At 39.0% G+C, this 26,151-nt stretch overlaps 1 protein-coding gene across 1 annotated transcript; it reads left to right on the top strand.

Annotated features, from left to right (window-relative positions):
• The first annotated feature begins 752 nt into the window (after window positions 1-752).
• On the top strand, window positions 753-2,288 carry LOC127080557 (peroxidase P7). Its single transcript, XM_051020874.1, has 4 exons — window positions 753-1,124; window positions 1,231-1,422; window positions 1,557-1,722; window positions 1,823-2,288. The coding sequence occupies exons 1-4, from the start codon at window positions 900-902 to the stop codon at window positions 2,212-2,214; spliced, it is 975 nt and encodes a 324-aa protein (XP_050876831.1). The 5' UTR covers window positions 753-899; the 3' UTR covers window positions 2,215-2,288.
• The last annotated feature ends 23,863 nt before the right edge of the window (window positions 2,289-26,151 follow it).

Here is a 26,151-nt window from a genome sequence, read left to right as displayed (position 1 = left end):
TTTTTTAAGGACAAAATAGATAATCTTTATACGACAGAGAGAGTAAATCCAATTTTTTTTACTTGAATTTTTTCAAGAAATCGACCGGAATAAATCATAAATAGGTATTAACTCAAAAAAAAGTAGTATAATAAAATAAAAATATGTATTCATATAATAATATTAAAATAAAATATTTAAATAGTGTAAAAAAGTACAATATTTAAATTAAATATTCTAACAAGTAGTAATTATTTTTCATAAGAGTAATTGTTTATAATTAATTTTGTCATTAATACTATTACATTACTTATATAAAGCTTTTGATATTAGTGAAATCAGACAATAATAGAAGTTTCTTGCATGCTTGCCTTAATCTGAAGTGAATTACCCATGACTAAGACCTTTTAACTGGTTCTTCTAATCATTGATCTACTTAGTCAAATTTTTCCTTTTTTGCAACTTGTAATACATGGACCCTCTTGAAGGAATAGCATGCTTTACCCATTGTGAACACTTTGACAAAGCAAGAAAAGGAACATAGTAGTTAGGCTCGTAGAAAAATAGACGCTACTTTAATCTTCACTTTGGTATCTTTGAATTGATCGAATCATATCACACCTAGAAACCTCATTTTTCAAATCCGTCATCATCGTAAATTAAATTCTACACTCTTTTGAACTTTTCCAAACACTTTTTTTTTGGGAAACATCGTCGCCAGTTTAATTTCAACCATGCATAGATTTGATAACTTTTCTACGTGTTACAAATTTGACATAGACAACCCTTGCTACTGCCAAGAAGTAAGAACCAATATAAATATAGAACTAACTTGTATTTGATAAACCACATCCATCTTCACAAAAACACTAGAGCTAGCTAGCTAAGTGGAACTCCTTTGTTAGTAGAGAATTTAGCTAATGGCTCCTTTAAATTATTCTAGATTAACCATGATCATGAGTATGACTCTCTTTCTTCTCATCATACTAGGGAGTGTCAATGCACAACTTTCTACAAGTTTTTACTCAACTTCTTGTCCTAAACTATCTTCTACCGTGCAATCCACAATGCAATCTGCCATATCAAAAGAGGCTCGGATCGGTGCTTCCATTCTTCGGTTGTTCTTCCACGATTGCTTTGTCAATGTAAGTCTTCTCATGTCTGACTACGGTGAATAAGATCAAACTCTTATCATGCATCGAAACATTGTGAGCACGGTGAATAAGTTATATATATTACTTGAAATTACAGGGATGCGATGGATCAATTCTATTGGACGACACATCAAGTTTTACCGGGGAGAAGAACGCTAACCCTAATAGAAACTCTGCTCGTGGATTCGAAGTTATCGATAACATAAAAACAGCCGTAGAGAACGTATGTCCTGGAGTTGTATCTTGCGCTGATATTCTTGCCATTGCTGCTGCAGACTCTGTCGCAATTGTAAGTGTGGTCATAAATCAATGAATTAACTAACCAACCAAAATCTAGTTAGAGCACTAAACATGCAAAGGTTATATACTAAGTGAAAATTAATCAAGATTTTAATTATTGTGTTATTTTATTTTATATATTAGCTTGGAGGTCCGTCGTGGAATGTAAAACTCGGAAGAAGAGACGCAAAGACGGCCAGTCAGTCTGCTGCTAATACAGCCATCCCAGCACCAACTTCCAACCTTAACACACTTACCTCAATGTTTAGTGCCGTTGGTCTTTCCACCAAGGACTTAGTCACATTGTCAGGTATAGTTACAAGAATTTACTGAAATTAATGTAATTTCTCAATCAAGAAGAAAAAAATAATTTTGAAATACTTAATCTTGAGTCTTAATTAATTGACTAGGTGGTCACACAATTGGACAAGCAAGATGCACAACTTTTAGGACAAGAATCTACAACGAGACAAACATCGATACTTCTTTTGCTACTACGAGACAATCAAATTGTCCAAATGCAGCAGGCTCTGGGGATAACAATTTGGCACCCCTTGATCTTCAGACTCCCATTTCTTTTGACAACAACTACTTCAAGAATCTTGTTCAGAACAAAGGTCTTCTCCATTCTGATCAACAGCTTTTCAATGGCGGGTCTACCGATTCTATAGTGAGTGGATATAGTACTAATCCAAGCTCTTTTTCATCTGATTTTGCTGCTGCTATGATCAAGATGGGGGACATAAGTCCTCTTACAGGATCCAATGGAGAGATTAGGAAGAATTGTAGAACAACCAACTAATATTTAAGTTGAAGTTACTATTAAGGGTCCTAGCTAAACATAATAAGTTATTAAAGATGTTTTCATTCTCTGTACTTCTGAGGGTGTGTATTATCAATTAATAGTTGTTATTTTTCTTTATTTAAAAAACTTCTAAGAGGGGATTTAGTTTGATTGTATGTTTTCCTTATTAAAAAAATGTTATATATGTATTTCGTGTTAAAAATATTTTAACGTATGTTGTCTGTGTAAAAATGTATTTGGTGATTAAAATGAAAGTAGCTTGTCAATACTTTTAAGAACATAGTAATAAATAAATTTTACAAGAAAAATACATAACACAAAATTATACAACTTAGCACATTGCAAAAAATGAATAGAAAATTTATTATAAAAATGTAGATATGCAAAAAATGTGTATACAAAATTTCCGCCTTTCATGTGAAAAAACAATCTCTCCGTAACTGGATTCCTCCCATATATTGGAAATGAGAATATCCTCCAGCATGCTTCACTTGAAGATATATATCTATAATATAGATATTTTCTGTGTTACTTTTTCTACCTTTGTATTATCATCTGAAGGTACGAAAGTACAATTATAGTTGGAGTTTGATATGAACTTTTCTTTATGTACTTGAATAGTTATTTGATTGATCTGTTTTGATTGCAACATTTCATGTTGATGCGTGCTTGCTACTTTAACAATAAACTTAGATTATGAGGCACAACATAACCGTTGTGAAGGATGATTTCATTTTTCTCAATTGTGTGTCCATTATATCTTTTTCTATAAACGAGATAGTCATCTTGATAGACTATAGTTGAACTTTGAATTTTTAATAAGATAATACTTGGAATATTTCCTATCTTTCATGCAAGGTGAACTTTTATTTGCCAAACCACGACGTCCATGGACCATATTTTTGTTAACAAAATTATACAACTTAGCACCCTTCAATGTATTGGGTATTTCAACATTAATTATCTTGTTTATATCTTCAGGTCCTTGATATTTGTTAGAAATATGCAAAAAAATCAAAATGTGTGCACGTGAAAATCCTCTTTTTTAAAACTTAATAATTTACATATCTACACAAGATTAAAAAAGAGTTAGTAAGTACTATGATATCTTTTAAAAAAGAATACGTAAACTTGCAACAATCATAACTTACATGCAAATATTTTGCCTAAAACACCCTTTTTGGTTAAATCTAATAGTAGTTGACCAAACTTCATTATATAACATATGGTTTATCCCGTGGATTCAAATGCAGGTGTCCATGTAATCTTTGTACCTCTAGCCATTTAAAATTATAAGTAAATGTTACAAATCAGAAAAATCCATCTTACTATTAATGGTCATCCATTCATAGTATAATTGATCCATAACACTATGACCATCAACATAGGATGATGGCAATATCGCTCTTTTCCTTATGCTTAAACCTGGTGTTTGAATTTGATCACCGTCTTCATTTGAATTTGTACACTCTCAGCTTTGCTTGGTTGTTTGAGTCATTTCAATCTTTCTGAATATAACATTGTGTAACCATCAACCAAGAATTGTTGAAATAATCTTCCATATGATAATAAAGCATTTTCTTCTTAAAACATACTTTGAATTCAAATGAAAGCCACTCTTTGATTGTAGGTTGTCATACCCCAAAATTTACCCATCATTTTTCCTGAAAAAAAAAAAAAAAAAAAAAAAAAAAAAAAAAAACGAAAAAAAAAACGAAAAAAAAAAGAATTTTTTTTTTTTAATTAATTAATTAATTAATTAATTAATTAAATAATTAAAATAAATATATAAATAAAATATAACAAATTATTTTGGACTTGGGTCTCACTCATTCCAAGCCCATTACCCACAAAATTAGTCTATAAATACTTGAAGTTTCAGACGGGGAGTTACACTTGGAGTTACACTGGGAGATTCACTGGAGAAAGAAGGAAGAGAAGCAAAACACTCTGAGGTTTCCTTGGAACAAAACCTTGAGGAAAAAGAAAGTGAGAGAACAGAGAAGAACGAATAGAAGTTTTGGCATAAGAACCCTGCCTACCCGGAGAATTCAGAGTAAAGAAACCCTAAAGGCAGCTCATCCGCCCCGAAGCCATCGCCGCCCAATTCCCGCCGCCTAACTCATTCCGATACCACAAGTGGTCAATCCCTTCAACCTTGAATTGGCAAACAGGTTTGCGTATCTCTATTGTTTATACTTTCAATTGGCCATATCTACACATATAATGCATCATGATTAAATGTTGATATATAATTTGCTTTCGTATGTGAAGTTAAATATGCCTGAATATCCTGAATGTTCTAGTCTGTTTTTTTTATGTTTTTATCATAGCCATGCATTATTCATCCTATCCTATTTACTGTTGCGATATTTTTCCGGTGTAATCTTCGATTGCACCCTGATTTGGTATTCTGACATGTTTCTTTTTGAGTTTCGAAAAGGTTCACATATCCCAGGAAAAGGTTATTGGCTAGGTATTCCACTTTATTTGTGGGATACCCTTGTGGAGTTTCACCCTAAATTAATTTTTAATGTATTAATTTCTAATGTATTAATTTTTTAATATATTATTTTTAATAATTTTAATGTGGAGTTTCATCCTAATTATATAATTAATTGTAAAACTTTGCCTTTGAATAAGTGATCTTGGACCTCTCTTTGTTGCCTTACGATTACGATATTACGGTCATGTCCCGCGAACGTGGGGATACCCTTAGCAAAGACCCTTCGGTTAAATCATCATAAAATAATTATAGTCCCTCGGATGTTGCCTTCGAATATACAACTTTGTCCCTCGATGACCCTCCGATGTTGCCTACGGTTAAATGATGATAGTCCCTTCGAATGCTAAGGTATCCTCATAACTGTTGCCTTCAATGACCAATCGATGACCCTACGATGACCCTTTTACATCCAAAGGATAAAACTACTTATTTCTCAATAATAAGGACAGTTTTACCCTCATAAGGATAGGAAATGCCCGTAAAGACCTTGGGTCGGTATAACTCTTAATTGCTGGCTCACAACTTAAAACATTTTTTTTTGCACCTCACACCTTTCAAAATGCCTTTAGAAAATCACCACTTGGTATACATTCATACTAGAATCATTACCGAGTTATATTTTTCTAAACAATTTTCAAAACTAAACGAGATAACCACTTTGTATACATTCATACAAGAATCATTACAAAGTTAAATTCTCTTTTCAAAACAATTTTCCAAACAATTCACAAACACTTTTTTTAGACAAAAATAATATAAGTGATCGAGCAATTAAGAGCCCATGGATAACCATGGATACAAAGGGTGCTAACACCTTCCCTTTGTATAATGTACCTCCCGAACCCAAAATCTAAATTAAGGTCTTTCCTGTTCTTTTCCACCTTTCCTTATTGGATAAAAGAAAAGTCGGTGGCGACTCTTGCTAACCGCGACATTGCGATTAAAACCAAAAAAAGTCCAGTTCACCGTATGACAGAACTGGCGACTCTGCTGGGGAATATTTAAAAAGAGAGGTTACCTTAAAAACAAGATCACTTATTCAATTTGTCTGATTTATTTTTAAGGGATTGCTTGGGTATGTTATGCTTGAGTGAAAGATCCTACACCCGGATCTAGTGTACCTTAGGTAAGTAGCAAGAGATCATCGCGACTGTCCGGCGTATACTGGAATGGTCAAAATGATGGCTACGGTTAATGTGGCACTTTGGATGTCCTGATGTTCCTCATGTTAGTTGAGGAAATATTTGGCATTCGCGTGGTGTCATAAAAGCATTAACCAGACCTTTAGAACCCTAATTGACTCATCCTGGCCATTAGAAAGTAGTGAGATAACTGGCTTCGGTTCCGACTGGAGTTGGTTGAGACTCGATACTACACTCTTTGAGATTGGACTTTAGGGAAGCTTCGGTCAACCACTTGGTGTTGCACTGAAGTGGACTTAAGGAAAGGTCAATGATTTGAGATCCTTCTAGAACCCGGTTACTATTCTAAGACAGGTTGAACCCACTAAACTTCAGTGGGGAGGGTACTTACCTATGGAACTCATGCAAGCCTTAAAACCTAGGAATGATTGTTGTATGACTTGCTTATGCTTGTTATTTGTTTAATATCATAATATCATAACATCATAATATCATAACATCATAACATCATAACATCATAACATCATAACATCATAACATCATAACATTATGACATTGCACTAATCACTTCGAGGACTTAGGGATTTAACTTGGCTCTATTTTGTAAGGCTATGGCTCCCAGGAAGACTATCCGGATAAATTTTGTAGTCATCTCTCCTCAACTCAAGGATTTAGTGTCAGAACTTCCTGATCAGGCTCAGTTCGTCAAAAAGCATGGTTCTCTCCTCGATTTGGTTACCACTGGTTTCAAAGAAGATATGATGAGAGTCCTATTCCAGTTCTTCGATCCTGAACATCATTGCTTCACATTCTCCGATTATCAGTTGGTGCCCACATTAGAAGAATTTTCCCAGCTGCTTGGGATACCTATTCTTGATCAAATACCTTTCAGTGGTTTAGAAAAGATTCCGAGGTCCGAAAAAGTTGCCGCAGCTTTACACATGACAAAGTCAGATATTGAAGCTAATTGGGTAACAAGAAGTGGAGTTAAGAGTTTACTTGCCAAATTTCTGATGAATAAGGCCCGAGAATTCTTAAAAGTCATGAATGTCCATGCTTTCGAGGAGATTCTAGCATTACTAATCTATGGTTTGGTGTTATTCCCTAATCCAGATCAATTCATAGATATGAATGCTATTCAGATATTTCTCGCTCGTAACCCTGTGCCTACCTTGCTCGGCGACATTCTGCATTCCCTTCACACTCGTACTATGAAGAGGCAAGGGACTCTCATGTGCTGCATACCTTTATTATCCAGGTGGTTTATTTCGCACCTTCCTCAGTCAGTCTTGAAGAATGAGCAAAGTTTGAGATGGTCTCAAAGGATAATGTCGCTCTCCCACTCAGACATCCGTTGGTGTCCTCATTTCAAAGAAAACAATATCATCATTGACCGTTGTGGAGAATTCCCTAATGTACCACTCATGGGGATAAGAGGAGGTATTACTTATAATCCTGCTTTAGCCCTACGTCAGTTTGGTTGTGCTCGAAGAGATGGTCCACATGAAATAATTATACAAGGCACGGTGTTTGACTATGATAACGATTCCCAAGGTCTCCGTCAAAGATTTGTACGAGCTTGGGGCATGGTGAAAAGAAGTACTTTAGGACAGAAAAACTCTATTCCTATGGAACCTTATCTCAGATGGGTCCGCACAAGAGCTCGTGAACTTGTCATGCCATATCTGGCAGTCGGACCACTGATTGTTGAACCAGAAGCTGAAGGAGGTATTCCTCAGATCGTTCCTTATCCAGATATGCCTACCGATGTTGAAGAGTTAAAGAAGTCCTGGATCCAGTTGAGAGAGGAAAGGGATACTTTTGAAGCCCAGTTCTGTGCTACAAGGAAGAAGGTGTTAGAGCTCACCGGCCAGCTTAATGAGGAACGAAGACTCAATACATATCTTCGCCCAAAAAGAAGTCGTCCCTGGGAGACCTGAGCTTTTATTGTATTTTACTTCTTATTATAATGAATATTAATCAAATATTATTAATAAAAGTGGCTTTCTTTTTTGGTAGTTTATGCAAAATAAATTCCAAAAGTCCTTGAAAACATTTCATACATTGCATAGCATAACATGACATTGCATAACAGGTACTCTAAAAGGATCAGTATTCTCACGGTTTTCCTTCAAACAGAAAAATGGACCTCGAACAAACTGTCAAAGATCTCCAGGCTCAGAATGCTCAACTCCAGGAGATGATCTTGAACTTATCCAAGGGGCAGGAGGAACTGAAGACTCTCTTGCTCAAGAAGAAAAAGGACAAGAAATCTGTGAGGCACATTAACCCGGGAAGAAGGCAGTTTACGAAGATCAATATGACTTTAGCACAAGCACTGCAGGGTATGCTAAAAGTAAATTTAATTACCCTCAGAGATCCTCCTGCAAAACCCAACACTACTTCTCCTCGTTATAATCCCAACGCCAGGTGTGCCTATCACTCCGATAGCCCCGGGCATGATACGAATGATTGCTGGTCGCTGAAGAACAAGATTCAGGATATGATCGACGCTGGGGAATTTGAATTTGATCCTCTGAATATTCCTAATGTCATCACTGCTCCTATGCCCGATCATGACAAGACTGTTAATGTTGTAGAAGATGTGAATAGCGATTGCAACTTGGATAATTGGAAGGCTGAAGACACTATTCCAACTTCCTTTAGTCAGGAGTAATTGTTTGTTGTTTATTCAATGTATCAAATTTAGTTAAATGTTTTGTCATTCTCATAAGCATATTCATATTCAATAAATCAATGGACTTTTTGCATTCAAATATTGCGCTCTTTATCTTTCCTGTCATTTTTCAAATAAGCTATGCTTTCTTGCACACACTCACGTAACAAATTGCGTATCCACATCCACTCTGGATCCTGTTGATAATAGTTCTGCTACTGTTCATTATGACTTCGAAAATCCGATCTACCAAGCCGAAGATGGAAGTGAGGAAGATTGTGAAGTACCTGAAGAACTTGCCAGACTGTTACTGAAAGAAGAAAGGACTATACAGCCGCATGAGGAGTCAATTGAAACTGTCGATCTGAGTACTAAAAGTAGACAAGAAAGAAGTCAGAAGCCTCTTGGGGAACTTGAATTACATTGCCCGGTTTATATCCTACTTGACTGCTACTTGCAAACCTATCTTCAAATTACTGAGGACAGTCAAGAGATGATGAATGTCAGGAAATTTTTGATAAAATCAAGAAGTGTCTCCAAGAACCTCCAATTCTGACACCACCAGTTGAAGGAAGACCTCTAATCATGTATTTGACCGTGTTAGAAAATCCAATGAGGTGTGTTGGGGCAACATGACGAGTCTGGTCGAAAAGAGCATGCCATATACCGCCTTAGCAAAAGGTACCGACTGTGAAACAAGATACTCATAGCTCGAGAAAGCTTGTTGCGCTTTGGCTTGGGCTGCTCGCCGACTAAGACAGTACATGTTGAATCATACCACTTTATTGATTTCTAAGATGGGTTCTATCAAATATCTATTCGAGAAACTTGTTGTCTCCTGAAAGAGTTATCACTGATGATAGTGCTAATTTGAACAACAAGACGGTTACTGAACTCTGCACGCGGTTCAAATAAAACGCTCTAATTCTTCTCCGTACCGACACACCAAGGATGAACGGCGCCGTGGAGGCTGCTAACAATGTCCAGAAGCTTATACAAAAGATGACAGTAATGTATAAAGACTGGCATGAGATGTTACCATTTGCTTTTCATGACTATCGCACTTCAGTACGCACTTCGACAAGGGCAGCTCCGTTCTCTTTAGTCTATGGAATGGAAGCCATCTTACCAGTGGAAGTTCAGATTCCCTCGCTAAGAATCATGAAAGAGGCGGGCTTAGATGAAGAGGAACGGATTCAGACTCGACTCGATCAGATAAATTTGATTGAAGAGACTCGCGGCTGTTTGTCATAGGCAGATATATCATAAACGCATGACCCAGGCATTCAACGAAAGGGTCAAGCGACAAGTGTATCAAATTGGCGACTTGGTAATCAAGCGTATCGTGCTACCGCAAACTGATCCCAGAGGCAAATGGACTCCCACGTACAAAGGGCCATTTGTAGTTAAGAAGGTATTCTCTGTTGGAGCCATGATACTTGCTACAGTGGATGGCGAAGATTTCCCGCATCCCGTGAACGCGGACATAGTTAAAAAATACTACGCATGAAAAAGACCCGCTAGATCGACGTATCTAGGCAAAAGTAAGGGCATCCCGGCGAACCGAAAGGGTCGGGCGAAAATAGGGGCAAAATTAGGGATATATAAAAAAAAATGTACACCCGGCAAGTCGAAAACCTGAAAAGGTGGCTTGGGCAAAAAAGGGTATCCTGGTGGACTGAAAACCTGAAAAGGCGGTCCAGGCAAAAATTAGGGATTAAAGCGTATGACTATGTCCCGTTCTCAGTCAACTTTCATCCAAGTTCAAGGGACTGACCAAGCCAATCACTTCTATCCGACAGCAGGGGATGAGATGCTTGAAGACATAATGGCAGTAGTAGACTTAAAATCAATAGGACTTTTTCTGCATAGCTTTCTCTTTGTTTTTGACAATTTCCTCTTACTAGGATTTCTGTCTCCTTGTACACAATTTGCCTGTTTATAGGCCTTCTTTCAAAATCAATACAACCCTCTTTCAAAAAAGATGCTTTGTTTTTTACTTTTCTGTTTTGGTTGCGTAAATGTCCATTGATTTAATTTGAATTAATATGTGCATTTGAATATGACCAATGTTTACCAAAATACATGCATAGAATAGCAATAGCAATTACTACCCTACTTCAGGATCAGGAAAAGGTCTAATCATGCTTCCAATGAATCCACTACCAATTCTCTTCCCCCAGCAAGCCTGTTTTTCCCCAGAAGAAGTTGGCAGTATTCCCCGGCACAGCCAGCTATTCCCCAACAGAGGTCGGCATCATCAGACAGATTGATCATCTCATCCATCCCCAGCCAGGCTCTGTTGAATATCTCTACCATCAATCAGAACCCCCAGCCGAGAGAGGGTCCTCAACACGAATATCTCCAATCAGTAGATGGGATTTATTTTCCCAGTAGAGTCCCCAAGCAGAACTTCTCATACGCATAACTCATTCATTACATCATTTCACAGCATACGCATGCATACAACATTCGCATTTATTTTCGAAAGCATAAAACATCTCATGCATCATGACATGGCATAAAGCTAACTTTTCTTTGCAGGTTAATTATCCTCCTGATATAGTCAAAGTAAAAGGCTCATTCAGGCAGACGCCTTTATCAATCACAGACAAGATTCAGATACATATTCCAGATGCAATTCATGGGAACATTCATTCTGACAACACTTCGATATCCTCCTAGCGATGGCATCTTTAAGCCCATCCCAGACATTTATTGCAAGTACAACGTATACAGATACAGCCTAACATACGGTTCATTCTGATTCAGCTCAACATATGACTCCTTCAACTCAGAGACGATCTAATGTATGATCCATTCTGACCTTCAACAACTCAGATACGATCTAGCGTACGATCCATTCTGACCTTCGACAACTCAGAGACGATCTAATGTATGATCCATTCTGACCTTCAACAACTCAGATACGATCTAGCGTACGATCCATTCTGACCTTCTTCAACTCAGATACGATCTAACGGACGATCCATTCTGACCCTCAACAACTCAGATACGATCTAGCGTACGATCCATTCTGACCTTCTTCAACTCAGATACGATCTAACGAACGATCCATTCTGACCCTCAACAACTCAGATACGATCTAGCGTACGATCCATTCTGACCTTCTTCAACTCAAGTACAGTCTAATGCACGACCAAGTTAGACCTTCATCTGACCAGATGCTACCTTCGGACAGGTACATTTCTGGATGGTAGTCCAGTATACGGCTACTCCCTTTCCCAGATGCTACCTTCGGACAGGTACATTTCTGGATGGTAGTCCAGTATACGGCTACTCCCTTTCCCAGATGCTACCTTCGGACAGGTACATTTCTGGATGGTAGTCCAGTATACAGCTACTCCCTTACTCAGATGCTACCTTCGGACAGGTACATTTCTGAATGGTAGTCTAGTATACGGCTACTCCCTTTCCCAGATGCTACCTTCGGACAAGTACATTTCTGGATGGTAGTCCAGTATACGGCTACTCCCTTTCCCAGATGCTACCTTCGGACAGGTACATTTCTGGATGGTAGTCCAGTATACGGCTACTCCCTTTCCCAGATGCTACCTTCGGACAGGTACATTTCTGAATGGTAGTCTAGTATACGGCTACTCCCTTTCCCAGATGCTACCTTCGGACAGGTACATTTCTGGATGGTAGTCCAGTATACAGCTACTCCCTTACTCAGATGCTACCTTCGGACAGGTACATTTCTGGATGGTAGTCCAGTATACGGCTACTCCCTTCCCAGATGCTACCTTCGGACAGGTACATTTCTGGATGGTAGTCCAGTATACAGCTACTCCCTTACTCAGATGCTACCTTCGGACAGGTACATTTCTGAATGGTAGTCTAGTATACGGCTACTCCCTTTCCCAGATGCTACCTTCGGACAGGTACATTTCTGGATGGTAGTCCAGTATACGGCTACTCCCTTTCCCAGATGCTACCTTCGGACAGGTACATTTCTGGATGGTAGTCCAGTATACGGCTACTCCCTTTCCCAGATGCTACCTTCGGACAGGTACATTTCTGGATGGTAGTCCAGTATACGGCTACTCCCTTTCCCAGATGCTACCTTCGGACAGGTACATTTCTGAATGGTAGTCTAGTATACGGCTACTCCCTTTCCCAGATGCTACCTTCGGACAGGTACATTTCTGGATGGTAGTCCAGTATACGGCTACTCCCTTTCCCAGATGCTACCTTCGGACAGGTACATTTCTGGATGGTAGTCTAGTATACGGCTACTCCCTTTCCCAGATGCTACCTTCGGACAGGTACATTTCTGGATGGTAGTCCAGTATACGGCTACTCCCTTTCCCAGATGCTACCTTCGGACAGGTACATTTCTGGACGGTAGTCCAGTATACAGCTACTCCCTTACTCAGACGCTACCTTCGGACAGGTACATTTCTGAATGGTAGTCTAGTATACGGCTACTCCCCTACTCAGATGCTACCTAGTGTACGGTACATTTCTGAAGTGTAGTCTAGTGTACGACTACCCCTTTCATCACCAGATTCAGCCTAACGGACGGCTCTCTCTTCAACTCAGATACGATCTAGCGTATGGTCCATTCTGATCCTTTATCCCCAACAGCATATGACACACTCCGACTCCCCAGCGAAGTCGGCAGCCTAATGGATGACTCATTATTCGGTCTAATGTACGACCCAGTGTGGCACCCATGTCTTCAAATTGGCCTAATGTACGGCTCGATCTGAAGCTTTCGTCATCAAACCTCCCGGATGGCATCTTTAAGCCCATCTCCATCAAGACCAACTGTCGATTCTCAAGTGCAAATTTTTGGGGCATTCTAGTGTTCAATAATCTTCCACCTCCAGACCACGAATGGCATACACGCCATCCTAACTCTCTCGGTTCAAGAATATTGAACAGGGGCAGCTGTCATACCCCAAAATTTACCCATCATTTTCCTGAAAAAAAAAAAAAAAAAAAAAAAAAAAAAAAAACGAAAAAGAAAAACGAAAAAAAAAAAGAAATTTTTTTTTAATTAATTAATTATTAATTAATTAATTAATAATTAAATAATTAAAATAAATATAAATAAAATATAACAAATTATTTTGGACTTGGGTCTCACTCATTCCAAGCCCATTACCCACAAAATTAGTCTATAAATACTTGAAGTTTCAGACGGGGAGTTACACTTGGAGTTACACTGGGAGATTCACTGGAGAAAGAAGGAAGAGAAGCAAAACACTCTGAGGTTTCCTTGGAACAAAACCTTGAGGAAAAGAAAGTGAGAGAACAGAGAAGAACGAATAGAAGTTTTGGCATAAGAACCCTGCCTACCCGGAGAATCCGAGAGTAAAGAAACCCTAAAGGCAGCTCATCCGCCCCGAAGCCATCACCGCCCAATTCCCGCCGCCTAACTCATTCCGATACCACAGGTGGTCAATCCCTTCAACCTTGAATTGGCAATATAATGCATCATGATTAAATGTTGATATATAATTTGCTTTCGTATGTGAAGTTAAATATGCCTGAATACCCTGAATGTTCTAGTCTGTTTTTTTTATGTTTTTATCATAGCCATGCATTATTCATCCTATCCTATTTACTGTCGCGATACTGTTTTTTTCCGGTGTAATCTTCGATTGCACCCTGATTTGGTATTCTGACATGTTTCTTTTTGAGTTTCGAAAAGGTTCACATATCCCAGGAAAAGGTTATTGGCTAGGTATTCCACTTTATTTGTGGATACCCTTGTGGAGTTTCACCCTAAATTAATTTTTAATGTATTAATTTCTAATGTATTAATTTTTTAATATATTATTTTAATAATTTTAATGTGGAGTTTCATCCTAATTATATAATTAATTGTAAAACTTTGCCTTTGAATAAGTGATCTTGGACCTCTCTTTGTTGCCTTACGATTACTTTATTACGGGCGTGTCCCGCGAACGTGGGGATACCCTTAGCAAAGACCCTTCGGTTAAATCATCATAAAATAAATTATAGTCCCTCGGATGTTGCCTTCGAATATACAACTTTGTCCCTCGATGACCCTCCGATGTTGCCTACGGTTAAATGATGATAGTCCCTTCGAATGCTAAGGTATCCTCATAACTGTTGCCTTCAATGACCAATCGATGACCCTACGATGACCCTTTTACATCCAAAGGATAAAACTACTTATTTCTCAATAATAAGGACAGTTTTACCCTCATAAGGATAGGAAATGCCCGTAAAGACCTTGGGTCGGTATAACTCTTAATTGCTGGCTCACAACTTAAAACATTTTTTTTTGCACCTCACACCTTTCAAAATGCCTTTAGAAAATCACCACTTGGTATACATTCATACTAGAATCATTACCGAGTTATATTTTTCTAAACAATTTTCAAAACTAAACGAGATAACCACTTTGTATACATTCATACAAGAATCATTACAAAGTTAAATTCTCTTTTCAAAACAATTTTCCAAACAATTCACAAACACTTTTTTTTAGACAAAAATAATATAAGTGATCGAGCAATTAAGAGCCCATGGATAACCATGGATACAAAGGGTGCTAACACCTTCCCTTTGTATAATGTACCTCCCGAACCCAAAATCTAAATTAAGGTCTTTCCTGTTCTTTTCCACCTTTCCTTATTGGATAAAAGAAAAGTCGGTGGCGACTCTTGCTAACCGCGACATTGCGATTAAAACCACAAAAAAGTCCAGTTCACCGTATGACATAGGTCTATTTCCCTTGTTGTATTAAATAATTTTCAAGTTTTTATGTTCTACATTAGGTCTATAACCATCTTTCCATATACAGAAAAACCAAAGATACTGATACGGAAAGTAACTTGCATGGAACTCATTTATTCTTTGAAGTTGTTGTTAGGTATGAATATGAGAGTAGAAAAAGCAGTCTAGATGGAGGGGGGGGGGGGGGGGAGTGAATAGACCCAAATAAAATTCAACTGCCATTTACAAAAAGTATCAGAGTGTTTTCAAAAATTGTGAGCAGAAAGTTTGATGCGAAAATGTGAAAATTATACTATTCGAAATTCCGATCACGTTAACACTAAATCATTTCACAAACACCAAAGATGAATATGATGAAACACTGGGTATTCAATTGACTCGATTTTATAACCCACGAGATGTGTTTATATAGCGATTCAATATACAGAATTATAACTTCAATTGTTTCTCATAATATTAATCATCAATTCAGCTCAACAAGGTATCCAATTCCAATAAAACCTTATGCTTACGTAATAAATCACTATCAATTGCATCAACGATAAATTATGTTATAACTGAAACACTTAAGCATGCAAATACTACGAAATTAAATGCGAGAGAGAGAGAGAGAGAGAGACTTATAGTGCTTCAACATTCGTCCTCGTTTTGTCTACGTGCACTCTTCAATGATTTTCCATTGGAACATGCATTGTTCCTTTTTATTTGACATATATTTGCAATAGTTCATACAATCACCAATCCACAATACCACTGGGAAAATTAAAATCCCCTATCTGGATCTTGACTTGTATATAACGCAATGGAAAACTCTTCTAGATAATCATTACTCGATTAACGCTTCTTGAATCTTCCAATAATACCAATCTACTTCAAGCCTTCATGTGTAGCAATCACCCCCTTAATCCTACTGATTCCTTGAGCTATGAATTTCCCGAAGATTTGAGAAGAACTCCACATTATCTGTAGTCTTCCACACAATCACTACTTAGGAAATTATGGAGAGAAGAACCTAGTTTTTATACTGGAATTGTCATCACCATTGATAATCACCTCAATCTTGCAAACAACCTGAAAATCTCAAACAAGTCTTCAAGAACGATTAGTTTTAAGAACGTGCCTCCTTGAATCAATTACAAATCTCTCGTTATCAAGATCTAAATTGAGTTAAAGCTTAAGATACAAGAATTTCGTTTTGATAGAATCATCATGTTGATTATGATACTCACTATGGTTCATTACATGAGAAATGATGGAATTTTTTTTATATGTGCTTGATATTAAGCATTGAAAATGGTTGAAAAGTCATTTAGAACGAATCAAGAGCATTTTATGATTTCAATCAAATGAACGAGTGAAGTGGAATAAAAAGAATAGAGTTTTGACCCATTTTTAAGTTGATTTGAATCAAGAGGAAAGTGTGATTAGAATCAAGGACCTCGGGATTTGAATCATGTGTTAAATATGATTCAAATCAAATAGGCTGAACCAACTGAGAAAATGTGGAAAATTGCATGATTCAAATCATGTGTAAAGTGTGATTTGATTCAATTGAGATAGAGGTGACCTAGAGTTTGATGATTTGAATCATGTGTAAAATGTTATCCGAATCAAATGGTTTAAAAATTTTTGGTTTGCCTCTGTTCAAAATGATTTGAATCAGGATTTGTGTTTGATTCGAATCAAACACCAAAAATCTCAAATTTTTAAAATTTTAAGGAGACTTTGAGATTTTTCTTTCTACTTAACTTGAATCAATATCATATATGGTTATTATTCTACCGACTCATGCAATTGATTAACATCATCATGATAAAGTTCAAACCTCACTGTCATACCCCAAAATTTGCCCGTTAATATTACAAGGCATTTTTTCAGGACACTCCAACTTATTTTTCAAGGCACTGATCCCAAAAGAACAAAGGCCCAACACACAGATGGCCAAATCCAGAAAATGGCCCAAACTGGCCTGCTCGCTAGGCGAGCAAAACCTTCGCCTAGCGAACCCTTCGCTATGCCACTCGCCTAGCGAAGCTTGCGAATACCAGAAAATTCCGGGCTTCATTCTGAGCCCATTAGGTCACGAAAAAGCATTATAAATACTAAGGACTTCATTCAGAAAGGAGGAAAACAGAAGGAAAACGGAGGCGAAAAGCAAACGCACGCGGCTGGAAGCTAACCCTGAGAATTCAGAGCAACCCTAAAGGAAACCCTGAAGGAAATTCGGCGGCGTCATGGTTGCTTCCGCCCAATTCGACCCGATTTGCCAATCCAAAGCTGCCATTCCATTGCAAACAGGTTTACGTTGCTATTATTGCATTATGTTCTTAATTTGCATATGGCATTATGTTTGAATTTATGAAAATGTCTTAAGTTTTGCATATGAATTCAAGTATGTATGAATATCTGGAATGTTTAACCATGTGATCTATGTAATGGATGCCATAAAGTGTGAAGCTTGCCGACAGTATACCGTTATCAAAACCAGAATCTGCAGCCGCTCGCTAGCACATCGCTAAGCGAGCATGCAGCGAGTATTCGCTGAGCCTTCGCTAGGCGAGGCAGCCGCGAACCTGACAGTAGCCGACTTTTCTGTTCTGATTTTTCACTCATGTTTCATAATAGCCATGCGTTGTCTACCTGACCCCATTACTGTTGTGATTTCTTTTGAGGTGTAATTCTCGATTACACCCTGATTTGGTATTCTGACATGTTTGCTGAGTTTTGTAAAGGTTCACATATCCCCGGAAAAGGTAGCTCGATAGGTATTCCACTTTATTTGTGGGATACCCTTGTGGAGATTCACCCTAAATTACTTAATCGATTTTAATGTATTAATTTTAATGTGGAGATCCACCCTAAATTACTTAATTGATTTTAATGTATTAATTTTAATGGGGAGATTCATCCTAATTACCTAATTGATTGTAAAATATAGCCTTTGAATATGTGATCTTGGACCTCTCTTTGTTGCCTTACGGTATTACGGTCATGTCCCGCGAATGTAGGGATACACTTAGCAAATACCCTTTGAGTAAATCATCATGAAATAAATCATAGTCCCTCGAATGTTGCCTTTGTCCCTCGATGACCCTTCGGTATAGCCTACGGTTAAATGATGATCGTCCCTTCGAATGCTAAGGTATCCTTACAAAGGTTGCCTTCAATGACCAATCGATGACCCTACGATGACCCTCTTACATCCAAAGGACAAAACTACTTACTTCTCAATAGTAAGGACAGTTTTACCCTCATAAGGATAGGAAACGCCCCTAAAGACCTTGGGTAGGTATAACTCTTAATTGCTTACTCACAACTTAAAATACTTCTCACACCTCACACCTTTCAAAACTAAACGAGATAACCACTTTGTATACATTCATACAAGAATCATTACAAAGTTAAATTCTCCTTTTCAAAACATTTCCTAAACACTTCTCAAACACTTTTTTTCACACAAAAGAAAAACATAAGTGATTAAGCAATTAAGAGCCCATGGATAACCATGGATACAAAGGGTGCTAACACCTTCCCTTTGTATAATGTACCTCCCGAACCCAAAATCTAATTAAGGTCTTTCCTGTTCTTTTCCACCTTTCCTTATTGGATAAAAGAAAAGTCGGTGGCGACTCTTGCTAACCGCGACATTTGCTTTCTAAAGCAAAAACATCAAAGTCAGTTCACCGTATGACAGAACTGGCGACTCTGCTGGGGATTCTAAGAGAGGTCACCTTAAAAAAAAATCATTTATGTTTTCAAATTGTTCCTTCTTTTAAGGGTATTTTCGAGTGAAAGATCCTACACCCGGATCTAGTGTACCTTAGGTAAGTAGCAATAGATCATCGCGACTATCCGGCGTATACTGGAATGGTTAAAATGATGGCTACGGTTAATGTGACACTTTGGATGTCCTGATGTTCCTCATGTTTACTTGAGGAAAAATTTGGCTTCCGCGTGGTGTCATCAAAACATTAACCAGACCTTTAGAACCCTAATTGACTCATCCTAGCCATTAGAAAGTAGTGAGATAACTGACTTCGGTTCCGACTGGGGTTGGTTGATACTCGATACTACACTCTTTGAGATTGGACTTTAGGGAAGCTTTGGTCAACCACTTGGCGTTGCACTGAAGTGGACTTAAGGAAAGGTCGATGATTTGAGATCCTTCTAGAACCCGGTTACTATTCTAGGACAGGTTGAACCAACCAAACTTCAATGGGGAGGGTACTTACCTATGAAACTCATGCAAGCCTCAAAACCTAGGAATAATTGTGTGACTTGTTTATGCTTATTATTTGCATAACATCATAACATCATAACATCATGACATGGTACTAACCATTTCAAGGACTTAGGGATTTAGCTTTGCTCCGTTAAACAGGTTATGGCTTCCAGGAAGACTATCCGGATCAATTTTGTAGTCATCTCTCCTCAACTCAAGGATTTAGTGTCAGAACTTCCCGATCAGACTCAGTTCATCAAGAAACATGGTTCTCTCCTCCATTTGGTTACCACTGGTTTCAAAGAAGATATGATGAGAGTCCTATTCCAGTTCTTCGATCCTAAACATCATTGCTTCACCTTCCCAGATTATCAGTTGGTGCCCACGTTAGAAGAATTCTCCAGGCTGTTGGGGATACCTATCCTTGATCAAACACCTTTCAGTGGTTTAGAAAAGATTCCGAAGTCTGAAGAAGTTGTCGTGGCTTTACACTTGACGAAATCCGACATTGAAGCTAATTGGGTAACAAGAAGTGGAGTTAAGGGTCTACTTGCCAAATTTCTGATGAATAAGGCCCGAGAATTCCTAAAAGTTATGAACGTCCATGCTTTCGAAGATGTTCTAGCATTACTAATCTATGGTTTGGTGCTATTTCCTAATCCCGACCAATTCATAGACATGAATGCTATTAAGATATTTCTCACTCATAACCCTGTGCCCACCTTGCTTGGAGACATTTTGCATTCCCTTCACACTCGTACCATGAAGAAGCAAGGGACTCTCATGTGTTGCATACCGTTATTATCTAGGTGGTTTATTTCGCATCTTCCTCAATCAGTCTTGAAGAATGAGCAGAATTCGAAATGGTCTCAAAAGATAATGTCGCTCTCCCATTCAGACATCCGTTGGTGTCCTCATCTCAAAGAAAATGTTATCGTCATTGATCGTTGTGGAGAATTCTCTAACGTACCACTCCTGGGGATAATAGGAGGTATTACTTATAACCCAACTTTAGCCCTACGCCAGTTTGGTTATGCTCGAAGAGATGGTCCACATGAAGTAATTATTCAAGGCATTGTGTTTGACTATGACAACGACTCTCAAGGTCTCCGTCAAAGGTTTGTACGAGCCTGGGGCATGGTGAAAAGAAGTACTTTAGGACAGAAAAATTATATTCCTATGGAACCTTATCTCAGATGGGTACGCGCCAGAGCTCGTGAGCTTGTCATGCCATATCTTGCAGTCGGACCACTGATTGTTGAACCAGAAGTTGAGGGAGGTACTCCTCAGATCATTCCTTATCCAGATATGCCTACCAATGTTGAAGAATTGAAGAGATCCTGGATCCAGTTGAGAGAGGAAAGGGATACTTTTGAAGCCCAGTTTTGTGCTGAAAGGAAGAAAGTGTTAGAACTTACCAGCCAGCTTAATGAGGAACGAAGACTCAATGCATATCTTCGCCCAAAAAGAAGCCGTCCCTGGGAGACTTGAGCTTTCATTGTATTTTTATTATTATTTCTTGTAATGAACAATGATTAAAGAAATTATTAATAAAAAGTTCCTCTCTTTTTGGTGGTTTACGCAAAGTTAAATTCCAAAAGTCCTTGAAAACATTTCATACATTGTATAGCATAACATGACATTGCATAACAGGTATTCTAAAAGATCAATGTTCTTATGGTCTTCCCTCTAAACAGAAAGATGGCCCTCGAACAAACTGTCAAAGATCTCCAGGCTCAGAATGCTCAATTCCAGGAGATGATGCTGAGCTTATCCAAGGGGCAGGAAGAACTGAAGGCTCTCTTGCTCGAGCAGAAGAAAGACCCGAAACCTGTGAGTTACATTAACCCGGGAAGGAGGCGTAAAGGACAGGCTGCAGGAGTCAAGATTAGACTTCCGAAAGAGCAAGAAGAGGAGACAGAAAATGATTCAGGAGAGGAGGATGTTGATCTCTTCAACCCTGAGGACGACGATGAAGATTACGAGAATGAACAGTACTCTCCAAAAGATGACAAGTACAAGTTGCTAGAAGAACGTATGCTAGCTATGGAAGGCCAGAAGGCGCCCAGTCTGGATTTTGAAAGCTTGGGTCTGGTTTCCGACGTGGTCATTCCCCGCAAATTCAAGATCCCCACTTTCACTAAGTACGATGGTGCGTCTTGTCCTCAGATGCATCTGAGAGCTTATGTGAGAAAGATTCAGCCGTATACCACTGATAGGAAGCTTTGGATCCATTTCTTCCAAGAGAGTCTGTCTGGCACACAGTTAGAGTGGTACTATCAGCTCGAAAGCTCTAACATCCGCACCTGGACTGATTTAGCAACAGCTTTCTACAAGCAGTACCAATATAATTCGGAACTAGCGCCTACTCGGCTACAATTGCAGAATATGACTATGGGATCTAAAGAAAGTTTCAAAGAATATGCTCAAAAATGGAGAGATTTGGCGGGCAGAGTCAAACCCCCTATGACTGATCGGGAATTAGTAGACATGTTCATGGGTACACTGACTAGCCCATTCTACAGCCATGTACTGGGAAGTTCTTCATTGGGTTTCACTGAACTTATATTGACAGGTGAACGTGTGGAGAGCGGCATTCGAAGTGGAAAGATACAGGCGACTACCTCTGCAAGCACCAAAAGGTCCTACCAGGGGAGGAACGAATCAAATGCTGTGTACGGTCAAAAGGGTCGTAACAAGAAAAATCGTGACCATACCATTGGAGCAGTTACGATTGCAGCACCGCCATCTCAAAACTTCCAGCACAGACAAGACAGGCCAAGAAGGCAGTTTACCAAGATCAATATGACCTTGGCACAGACACTGCAGGGTATGCTAAAAGCAAATTTGATTACCCTCAGAGATCCTCCTGCAAAACCCAACACTACTTCACCTAGTTATAATCCCAATGCCAGGTGTGCATATCACTCCGATAGCCTCGGGCATGATACAAACGATTGTTGGTCGTTGAAGAATAAAATCCAGGATATGATCGACGCTGGGGAAATTGAATTTGAGCCTCCGGAGACTCCTAATGTCATCACTGCACCTATGCCTAATCATGACAAGGTTGTTAATGCTGTGGATGACAATTCTCACGTTTCTAATGTAGCTGACTTAGCATCTCCTCTCCTGGCCATCAAGAAGAAGTTGTTGCAAGCTGGTGTATTTCCAGGTTGTGCTGAAAATTGCGATCTCTGTATACCCTATTGAAGAAATATATGTGATTGCTAGGTCCAAAGTTCCAGTGAAGATTACCGCTACCAGAGTACCTGTGAAGATTACTGCTGAGCCCAAGGTAGCTCCCCTAATCATTACTGCACCTGGCCCGGTACCATATTCCTCAAGCAAAGCCATTCCGTGGAATTATGGAGGTGATGTTTACATCCATGGCGTAAAGCAAGATGATAATTCTGCTAATTCTAATGACGTTGACATTGTTGGGACTAGTAGAATTACTCGAAGCGGAAGGATCTTTTCTCCGGAGATCTCACCTCCAGTCCCCGAAAATCGAGGAAAGGAACCGGTCAACCCCTCTCAGTCAAAGACACCGGTCGAAGTTACTACTGAAGATGTTGCCAAACAAGAAATGGAATAAGTGTTGAAAATCATCCGCAAGAGTGATTTTGATGTGGTAGAACAGTTGGGGCATACCCCGTCTAAAATCTCGATGTTATCCTTATTGTTATCTTCTGAATCTCATGCCAACGCCTTGATAAAATTCTTGAAGACTGCTCATGTACCTCAGGAGACCTCCGTCGATCAGTTCGAAAACTATGTTGCTAACCTGACTGTTGACAATGGCCTAGGTTTTTCCAATGCTGACCTGACACCAGCAGGGAAGAATCACAATAAAGCTCTGCATATCTCCATTGAGTGTAAGGGGATCACCTTGTCTCATGTGTTGATCGATAATGGCTCTTCTTTGAATGTGCTACCGAAAGCCGTGCTCGATAAACTTGACTGCAAGAGCATTGAACTGAAGCCTAGTGACATTGTGGTGCGTGCTTACGATGGTGCGAAGAGTGTTGTCCATGGTGAAGTGGTCCTCCCTATCAAGATAGGACCTTAAGTCTTCAACACTACCTTTCATGTAATGAACATTCGTCCTGCCTATTCCTGCTTGCTGGGACGCCCTTGGATTCACGGGGCAAGTGCTGTAGCTTCGTCTCTCCATCAAAAGCTGAGATATCCAATAGAGGGTAAGATCGTCACCGTGTGTGGGGAAGAAGGGTATATCGTCAGTAGTGTGCATACCTTCAGATACGTCGAGATGGATGGTGAATTCTTCGAGACTCCGTCTCAGTCATTTGAAGTAATTCCTCCGACTAATCCTGTCCTTAAGCCAACTGCTTGTGCGCCCAAGGTTATTCGTGCTCCTCCTACTATGATTTCTCTGAAAGATGCTCAAGTTGTGGTTGAAGATGGTGGTCGTACTGGCTGGGGTCAACTGATCAATGTACCGTACAAGTCTGATAGATTTGGCCTAGGGTTTAGCTCTAAGAAGGTAGTCAAGGATCAGATTAATGCTGTAGAAGACGCTGACAGGGATTGCGACCTGGATAGCTGGATTTTCCCAACAATTGGTGACGGACTCAATAATTGGACGGCTGAAGACACTATCCCGATTTCCTTTAGTCAGGAGTAATTGTTATTGTCTATTTTAGTGTTGCAAAATTTTTAATTTTAATGTTTACAATTGAACTTCTTAAAGCATTGTGTCTAGGCCCGGGGCACAATAGCTAATTTGTTAAGGGTTTGTCATTTCATAAGCATATTCACATTCAATAAATCAATGGACTTTCTGCATTCAAATATTGTGCTCTTTATCTTTCCTGTCATCTTCCAAACAAGCTATGTTTCTTACACACACTCACATAACAAATTGCAGATCCGCACCCACTCTGGATCCTGTTGATAATAGTTCTACTACTGTTTATTATGACTTTGAAAATCCGATCTACCAAGCCGAGGATGGAAGTGAGGAAGAGTGTGAAGTCCCTGGTGAACTTGCCAGACTGTTACTGCAAGAGGAAAAGACTAATACAGCCGCATGAGGAATCAATTGAAATTGTAAATCTGGGTACTGAAGTAGACAAGAAAGAAGTCAAAATAGGAGCAGGCTTGGAAAACAGTATCAAAGAAAGATTGATTCAGATGTTACATGACTATGTAGAGATTTTTGCTTGGTCTTATGAAGACATGCCAGGATTGGATACTGATATAGTAGTGCATCGTCTGCCAATGAAGGAAGACTGTCGTCCTGTTAAGCAGAAGGTTCGCCGCATGCGTCCTGAAATGTCTAAGAAAATCAAAGCCGAGGTTATGAAACAATTTAATGCAGGTTTTCTAGTTGTTACTTCTTATCCTCAATGGGTTGCTAATGTGGTACCGGTGCCAAAGAAGGATGGTAAGGTGCGAATGTGTGTAGATTACAGAGATTTGAATAAAGCGAGTCCCAAAGATGACTTTCCACTTCCGCACATTGATGTTCTGGTAGACAACACCGCTCAACACAAGGTATTCTCCTTCATGGATGGATTCTCGGGTTATAACCAGATTAAGATGGCACCTGAAGACATGGAGAAAACTACGTTTGTGACGCAATGGGGCACTTTCTGTTACAAAGTAATGCCATTCGGTTTAAAGAACGCCGGGGCAACGTACCAGCGTGCTATGGTGGTTTTGTTCCATGATATGATTCATCATGAAATAGAAGTATATGTGGATGACATGATAGCCAGATCTCATACTGAAGAAGAAAATCTCGATCATTTGTACAAATTGTTTGAGAGGTTGAAGAAATACAAGCTGAGATTGAATCCGAACAAATGCACCTTTGGAGTAAGATCCGGTAAACTCTTGGGATTTATTGTCAGTGGTAAAGGAATTGAGGTTGACCCGGCTAAGGTGAGAGATATTCAAGAAATGCCAGTTCCCCGTACAGATAAAGAAGTCAGAGGTTTCTTGGGACGCTTGAATTACATTGCCCGATTTATCTCCCACTTGACTGCTACCTGCAAACCCATCTTCAAACTACTGAAGAAAAATCAAGAGATGGTATGGAATGATGAATGTCAAGAAGCTTTTGATAAAATCAAGAAGTATCTCCAGGAACCTCCCATTCTGATACCACCAGTTGAAGGAAGACCTCTAATCATGTATTTGACCGTGTTAGAAAATTCCATGGGGTGTGTGTTGGGGCAACATGACGAGTCTGGTCGAAAAGAGCATGCCATATACTACCTTAGCAAAAAGTTTACCGACTGTGAAACAAGATACTCGCTGCTCGAGAAAACTTGTTGTGCTTTGGCCTGGGCTGCTCGCCGACTAAGACAGTATATGTTGAATCACACCACTTTATTGATTTCTAAGATGGACCCTATCAAATACATATTTGAGAAACCTGTCCTCTCCGGAAGAATAGCAAGATGGCAGATGATTTTAACAGAGTATGATATTCAGTATACTACCCAGAAAGAAATCAAAGGAAGCGTGTTGGCCGATCATTTGGCTCATCAAGCAGTGGATGATTACCAATCTATGAATTTTGAGTTCCCAGATGAGGACGTCATGCTTGTTACTGATTACGAAGAACCTGGACCGGATGAAGGACCCGAACTGGGATCCCGATGGACTATGGTTTTTG

Source organism: Lathyrus oleraceus, chromosome 5 (genome assembly GCF_024323335.1).
Source record: "Lathyrus oleraceus cultivar Zhongwan6 chromosome 5, CAAS_Psat_ZW6_1.0, whole genome shotgun sequence".
Classification (NCBI taxonomy): domain Eukaryota; kingdom Viridiplantae; phylum Streptophyta; class Magnoliopsida; order Fabales; family Fabaceae; genus Lathyrus; species Lathyrus oleraceus.
Note: the sequence above shows the minus strand (reverse complement) of the source record. Positions and strands in the feature narration are given on the sequence as shown.

Excerpts from the sequence above, each read along its gene's own strand:
- LOC127080557 (XM_051020874.1), top strand. The coding sequence starts at position 900 with ATGGCTCCTTTAAATTATTCTAGATTAACCATGATCATGAGTATGACT. Across the intron at positions 1,125-1,230 it reads TCCACGATTGCTTTGTCAAT|GGATGCGATGGATCAATTCT; the intron begins GTAAGTCTTCTC and ends TTGAAATTACAG. Across the intron at positions 1,423-1,556 it reads CTGCAGACTCTGTCGCAATT|CTTGGAGGTCCGTCGTGGAA; the intron begins GTAAGTGTGGTC and ends TTTATATATTAG.